The sequence below is a fragment of the Cavia porcellus genome, unplaced genomic scaffold (assembly GCF_034190915.1).
Source record: "Cavia porcellus strain 051 isolate PalLab524CR breed Dunkin Hartley unplaced genomic scaffold, mCavPor4.1 scaffold_13, whole genome shotgun sequence".
Classification (NCBI taxonomy): domain Eukaryota; kingdom Metazoa; phylum Chordata; class Mammalia; order Rodentia; family Caviidae; genus Cavia; species Cavia porcellus.
This window is the reverse complement of record NW_026947496.1, coordinates 3319411-3327314: the sequence shown is the minus strand read 5'-3', so window position 1 is coordinate 3327314 and position 7904 is coordinate 3319411. Positions and strand designations below refer to the sequence as shown.

The 7904-nt window shown below is 38.3% G+C and overlaps 1 protein-coding gene across 1 annotated transcript; it reads right to left on the bottom strand.

The window, feature by feature from the left end:
- Positions 1-1595: 1595 nt before the first annotated feature.
- LOC100735689 (prolactin) lies at positions 1596-7363 on the bottom strand. Its single transcript, XM_023564580.2, has 5 exons — positions 7247-7363; positions 6463-6638; positions 4973-5080; positions 3850-4029; positions 1596-1819 (listed from the first exon to the last, which is right to left on the bottom strand). The coding sequence occupies exons 1-5, from the start codon at positions 7263-7265 to the stop codon at positions 1628-1630; spliced, it is 675 nt and encodes a 224-aa protein (XP_023420348.1). The 5' UTR covers positions 7266-7363; the 3' UTR covers positions 1596-1627.
- Between the last annotated feature and the right edge of the window lie 541 nt (positions 7364-7904).

Here is a 7904-nt window from a genome sequence, read left to right as displayed (position 1 = left end):
GTCCAACCATTTTAAGGCAGACACAAGGCAAAAAACAGGAAACTTTCAGCTGGTTTCAAAGTTTACACATGGGTACCACAGCTAGCCCTAATTATGTTGCTTAGAGCTAATTAAAAGGAGATGAGTGTAGCTTAGCCAACTCCACATATCTGAACATGAAGAAAGGGCACAATTTAACTAAATTGGAGATAAATGTTCTGCATTCAAGGAGAGCCATTGAAATGGACTTCCACACCCTGAATGTTCACAAGAACAGGAAAAGAACGGAATGTGAGGAAACCCTTGAAGGCACAGTCCTGTGAAAGTAGCAGTGCATTCTTCAGCTTGCAGTGGATACAATGCATGATTTTCTTGGGGGTCAGTGATAGCTGGCTAATCTCACAAAATTTGTCTTCATACTGGTACCTTAATGGTTTGGGGACTGTGATAGATACTGGAAATAATATTGCAGTTGGTGCTTGGATGCAAAAGTGATAAAATAAGAAATATTCTCTGATGGAGACCCTGGGCCAGAGATTAAAAGGACACATTTGCCACCAAGAGGGAGATCAAAGTGAATCCTTGGCAGCAACAGGAAGGGTATGAAAGCCCCACATGGGTGATGTCAAACTTTCTCATTTCTCCAGCCTGTCTATGCCATAGTACCCCAATCAGAAGTAGAGATTAAGTTGAAGGAGGGGAGAAATCTTGTAGAAATTATCTACACCTGCCTTCTCTGCTGGATCTCTAAGCCTCCACAGAGGGAGGGCAAGGAATTCAATAACCAAGTGTAACATGGAGTTAGAACTAGTCTGAATTGCCTCCGTAGGCCCAAGGGAATAGAGCACATGGAGTGGTTACAAGCTGAAGAGGAAGAACTAGGAGCACAGTGGAACATGTTTGAACAATGTGTTACTGAAATCTAAACCCATGTTACGTTTGTGTCATGCAAATTTTTATTCTGTTCATCAAGTCTTATGCTGTTTATGGGCTTTCACAATAGAACCGCTGTGACTCAGAGTATTAGAAATATGAACAGATAGAATGTTACTCATTTTCACAAATGGTTTGAGAGTTACTGGACTTTATGGTATGAGTGGAATGAATCATATGAAATGCACTCTTTGATGATCACAGATCCAATTTATGCACTCATGTTAATTCACTGCAAATGCTTGTTTTCTTATTGCAAGTTTAGTTTCTGTTACTTACAAGAATTGTCTTTAAATTTTAGTTCCTTAGTGTATGTGAGCCATACCTAATGTTTGTGTTCCTTGTGTTTAATTTGTGACTGCATGAAACACATCCCAATTCCATTTTTTTTTCATTCTTTATCCTTTTTCTCCTCCCTCCTAGTTAGTTAATAGGAAATAGTGAGACTGATCATTTTTATATGGAATCAGTACCAATTGATATCAATTTCTCAATTGTAGTGTTATGTTTTGGGGAGTTTTCAAATTAATGAAAAATAGAAATTTTGACACACGGACTTCTAATATTTGGAAAATGCAAAATATTTATTTTTTTATTTTTTTGAGAAGACATATCTCATAATATTACACATATAAATAAAATATTTAAAATTAAATGAATTTTTCAAAGTCAGCGTCCTTAAGATCCACTCAGAACAGCACAAAGGACTATGTGCTTATTTGTGCCTGTCATGGGATACATAGGCTTTTAAGACCTTTAGGAAACTGTCCACTTTATAGGTATCCCTGAGCAGGCAGTGGCACAGGTGGTGAAAAGCATCAGTGAAGTCCTTTCCCTTGTCTGAATTCAGGGGTGCAAGTTCAGTCCAGACAGCATAATCCACATAGTCTGTAACTTGAAGGCCAAGCTAGTCACCAAAGAGAGAAGCAATGTATTACTCATATTAATAGTAATTTTTATTTTTGTTCCAATCAATTATTCATTTAAGATTAGAGGAAGAGATGGAAATGTAAAACTTTTTCCAATATCCTAAGCTTTCATGTGTCTCATGCAGGGGATCATAAATCCATTAATCAACTAACTGCTAACATCTAGAAGCAGAGCCCATCTGTTATTTTCCTACCATGCATGTGATCACAGGTGCAGTGAGCTCCTATAGGAGTAAAGAACCAGACATCCAAAAAGTTACTAGTGGAAGATAGATATGAATATCACCAGGGAGAGTGGAACATCTAGCTTGTAGTATGTCATGTAAGGGAAATTGACATCATGTTGTCCTGGGTGAACCCTTTGCATTTTTGATATTTCATTATTTATATTGCACTGTTCTGAATTGAATCTACTGTTCATAGAGTTCCTGTAAAATAAAAGTTCTCATAAGGGGTGAGAACGGCACTAGGTCTTGCACAGGACTGACTCTGACGTCAGGAGTCTCTCATTCCACATGGGATTATTTCCTGCCTGGTCTCCATGTGGAGCAGCTGCTTCATTTGAGTTACCTGGGCTTGCAACTGGTGGATGTAGCACCTTTAAGAAGTTGGGCACTGGAAGCAAATGATGTGATATGCATTATGCCATGGGGTATCCTGGGATGGTGCTTCACACAGTGCTGCACAGTGCAAGAGAAGACAGTGGTGCTCTTTGAGCTCAAAATACCCCTTCAAGCTGGAGGGCCCAGGAATTCCAGATGCCAGCACCCATTCTGACTCTCTGGGGAAGATGTGGCCTGATTCCAAAAGCAAAGGACAGAAACTAGGGAGAGTTTACACCTTGATCTGCTGAACTTTTATTGGGATTTAAAATGGATGGGCTGATCTTAATTTTTGTCTGTTTATTTTGAATTACTTTTGGTGTTTGATCCTTCGAATGAAAATAAAACATGGTATGAATATGAACAAATAAACAAGTGGTAGAACAGGAACTAGCACAGGAACTGAAAAAGTACTCCACAAATTAGTGAGCTCTAGGATTTCTTCTTAATAATGAAGAAAATATTGAACATTAAGAGTTAAATTTCTATGATCCTCTGTTAATATATTCTTTGCAGTACCATGAGTTGGAGATAAGCTTCTTCAATGACAATCACAAAATAATATAATTTAGCAAGTACATATTACCCCAAAAAGTGAAATCTATAATTGCTTATATTGTTATGTCTGTAATACTAAATCTTTATTTTAATGAGGCATTATTTCTATAATTTCAGATATTGGTTATTGCACTTTTGTTGAAATCACCCTACTAGAGTGGACATACATAGCAAAAGAGTGATTCACTGAAGGCAATACAAATTTTGGGAGCCAATTAACTGAAATGGATTAAGTTCTAGTTTTGAAATACCAAAAAATTAGGTAAAGATGTTCTATACATTATAGAATATGGAGCATTCCAGAAGAGGTTGCCATGTGCTTCAGGGCAATTTATATAATCTAGTGATTCTAAAAATGCAAAGGTAATGTGGCCTGCTTAGTTTACTCTGGCTAACATAGGGTGGTTGAGCAAATAATACGATTGTCATTTTCCTTTCTATCTCGTGATTCTAAATATCTGATGGAGCTAAAACAGGTAGAATTTTTTCCAGAATTCTTTCCAGAATTTTACTGTCACATTGGTAAGATAGTTTAAGGGATACACTTCTTGCAGGTAACCTTGTGTGAATTTCTTCTCAGGGAAATGTGTACCCACCACCCATGAAATGACAATTCTGGGGGCTTCCTGTGCAGTGCAGGGGGTGGCCCCATCAGCAGAGAATCCTGAGACCCCTGGACGGTAGGATCTGAACTGCTGTCTATGCCTTTGGCTCTGTGGAATAGCAGACTGGAAGGTGCAACACTCAGGCTAAATGCTATTCCTGCAAAGCAAGGGATGTCACTCCTCTTGCCAATGCTGAGTGGATGTTGATAATTAAAAACCAAAGGAACATCAGGAGCTACCCACCTGTCTAGCCATAGTCTTCAGCCCCTCTAGAAGTTGCTGTATTTTCTCCTGGATCGACTGGGACTTCTCCATGAAATTCAAGGGGACCTCTGGCAGGTGAACTGCTTGGGCCATGAGATGGCTCAGGGGATCATCCCAAGAGCGCATCAAGTAGATCACCAGGATGATCAGGTCCTTCTCCTGAGCACCAGGTTGGAGCACACCATAACAGAAGCAAGACACAGACATGTCAGTTACTGTGACTTTCTCTTAGAGAGGCCAACTGAAAAACTGACTGTAGGTTCCAGTGTATGTGAACTTTTTCTGTAGATTATAGATGCTCTTAAAATTTACTAGTTAAGCCATTAGCCTAAACATTGCTATAGTAAAACAAAGAAACAACATGTAACTGGTTGATTAAAATAAATACCTTTCTAGTAGGATTTCTATTTAATAACAATATCTCAGTGTTGTTTTCCCACTATACTTCCATTTTTCATTAAAATCCTGTTAACACTGTCTATGGCAGAAAATTTGAAAAGCACATTTGTAGCAGGAGAAAATAGAGCATGTTTAAATTTTTCAGTTTTCATAGGTTTGCTCTGCTATCATCCAAGCAGAGGATGAGTCACACATGGCATCATGATATGAAATGGTATAATCATAGTGGGGGGACTTCAGTAGACTCAGGATAAGGGTAAGAGCAAGTGCATACTGAAGGAATCTGCACTTCATGTGCAGAAGCAGATGCAGAAGGGGAGAGATGCCAGTTCCATGGAGAAGGTACAGGACAGAACAGTTAGGACTGGAACCACCACCTACTCAGGAGCCACATTAACCTGCACTGGGGTAAACAGCACCCACATTTCTCTCCTGAAATCCTAGGTATGTGGTGTTGGTTGAGGTAAGATCGTCTGCATCTCCAGCTTTCCGATCTTGCACAGTTTTTATTCAGCACTGGGTTTTCCCTGGGGTTTCCAGGTACAGTGTGTTTGCTCTCACTGCTCCTTATCCTACTGCTCTGCTCTGCAGTGTAACTCCTATCACCAAAGACCACAATAACCCTTAGAGCCCACAGCCTGCAAAGCCAGACAATGGGTGAGGGTTAGGGTTAGGGTGCTGGTAGTGCTGGGCAGGAACTCACCTTCATCTTCAGGATCTCTTCCTTGTCACTGGGGGTGGTGATGGAGGCTGTATGGCACCTTTTCCTTAACACTGAAAAGATGTCTGTGTCCTGGGAGTACAGGGTTGTCTGGAACCAAAGGAAAATTCAGGGAGTTGGGCTTGTAAGTGACAATAGGAATCTATCTGCTTAATGTGGTTACATCTAATGTTGTGTAATTGATTCCAAAAGAGGGCTGCGATGTGTCTGACAATACAGAGTTTGGAACTTACCCCTTTTACCTAATTTTCCATTACCTAACTTTTCTGACCTCCCACACTCTTCTATTTGTTATGCCTTTATTTTGCAGCTTTCTTCTTACTACAAATGTGGTACACAGCCATGAAAAAAACAACAAAACTTCAAAATATAACTGTGTTAGGTAACACTTTGCTCTAGCATTTGACCCAAATGCTGTGATACAGGTGTGTCCATGTCTACCTATTTAACCTCTTGCTTTTCAAAGGGTTCAAACTGGTAAACTGCCCTTAAACAGATATAAAAATTGCATTGTTCTTTCAGGTAGCTCTTATTCCACATACATCCAGCTTACCAGTTCATCATCAATTAAAAATGTAAGTTTTTATTGTAAAAACTTAATCCCACAACAGACAAAATATATGATAAAGTCCTAAGGAACAGATTAAGATTAAACACCAATAGATTACAAAGATGAGTAATAAGTAAATTTTCTGAACGTTGAGAAAGAATTTTAGTATGATTTTGTGTAATACTCAGGGCAAGTCAGAAATGCTAAAAGAGAAGACAGGGATGCATAATAGAACTGTGATATGAATATATCACAAACATGGGTCAGTTCTCTGTGCAGTATTTTTGTGTCCTCAGCCTTAACCTGTCATCCATTGCAACACTGACCACGTAGGAGACAAAGCACACTGCTAAAACTGACTTTACCTGGAAACAAGTTCACTGCTAATCCACATCTTTCATTATCCATTACAGTGGAAATCTTGGCTTACTGCCTCCTTGTGTTTTGTGGTCTCAGAAAACCTAGATTTCTTTCCATCTTTGAAATTAAATTGAAATTAAGTTGATTTAATTCGATTCTATTTGATCTGGCCAGTTCTCTTATAGCTGTTCCCATGTTTTGGGCATCTATGATGCACTCTATGAGGAATGCCCATGGACTATCCCTGCTGGCTAGAGGAAGAAACCAGCATGCTTCCTCAGGCCTAACTAATGGTGACTAATGTCAGGAATATGCATTTTAAAAAACAAACGGAAGTAAGGAAAGTCTTTTTTTTAATCTATAAATTTTTTTATCAATCATAGATATCATAAACCTTCCTATACCAGTATTTCATATTTTATTGGCTTCATGCTTTCTTTCAACACATCAATCAATATTATTTTATATTTTAGTGATAAGGTTTTCAAACATAAATTGTACTCCTTATCCAGAATTTTTGGTAGACCTCCCTTTGAGATGAGATGAAAAGAGTGCTACTTACAAAATCGTGGCACAGTTCTGAAGTGAGGACGTGGATACTGTCAGACAAAATTGTTGCATGCTCAAGCAGACGTGGCAGGGTAGTCTGGTGGGCTAGTTTAGCAGTACAATGTGAAAGAGAGGCCACATTCTTCCACAGGAGCAGGCTTGACATCAGCAGCACCATCAAAAGTGACCCTGGTTAGACCCAGACACATACCACTCTTGATTTTCCAAGCTTCCCAGAACATTCCTCACTTGGGAAGCCTTGCCTCTCCTGACCTGACCTGCTGATGTACTCCTTGGAGCAGAAAGTTTGTAAGGGGCATCTCCCACTGTGATGTGTATGTAGACAATTGCTCTTGCATAGAGACAGAATTTGAAAAGGGGATCACTTCCTGCTGTTATGTATTTCTTGCAGATGTATCAGATAAATTAGTGTACAACTATCTTAACTATCTTGTCCTTTACTATTTCTTCTCCCCCACACCATCCTAGTTTCTCTTTCTTTTGTAACAATTTCTTCCCATTTCACATTTTGGATTGCCTTACTGTTGTTTGGACAATTAAAAAAAATATATATATAGTACTCTGAATAACTTATTTAAAGATACCAACAAGCAGTGTATTAATCAGTGTTTTCCTTCTATTAATTTGCTTTGAAATTTCACTTTTTTGGTTTCCCTATGAAAAAAAAATCAATAAACAAGCCATGTAAAACTGGTAACTCTTGCCATTAGCTACATTTTCACAGTAACCCACCCAGATTGGGGGTGAATCCAGCACTCAATGTTTGTTGCACATACCTCTCGCCTTAGCATTCATGGTGGTGGTGATCAGAACAGGAAGCACAATTGAGTGGAGTAGGCCTGGCTGTCTCTGGTCCAAGTTCAGATGTTGATTCTGAATCTTTGAAGCATTCACAGAGATATTTGATCAGACATTTTCCTCACTCTTCCCAGTCTTCAATGTTCCTCACTGAGATGACCTTAAACTTTCAAACATCTAGAGATATTTTATTTCTCAATCATTTCCATTAGATATATGGAAAATGAATGGATTTTGAGTAATTACATTTCATAAAAATGATAGAAATGATGCAGCAGAGTTCTGAAGATCATTTCTGATAAGAGAATCTAGGATTATTGAAGTCTTTATATGAACTTTATTTGTGTCTCCTCAGTGTTATATGTATTAAACTTTTGTTTAATATAAATTAGAAATTAAAGAATCAACAACAAGGAACTTATCTTGTTAAAAGTTTTTGCATTTCAAAAGAAACCAAAAATACAGTGAAAACAAAACTCACAGAATGGTAAAAATAAATTTAGCTATCAATCTCTCAGAAAAAGGACTTATATCCATAATATATAAAGAACTGTAAAAAAGCAGACTACCCACATTCAGAGATCCCAATCAAAAAGGGTATCAGAGATGAATGTGCACTTATTAGATAAAGAAATA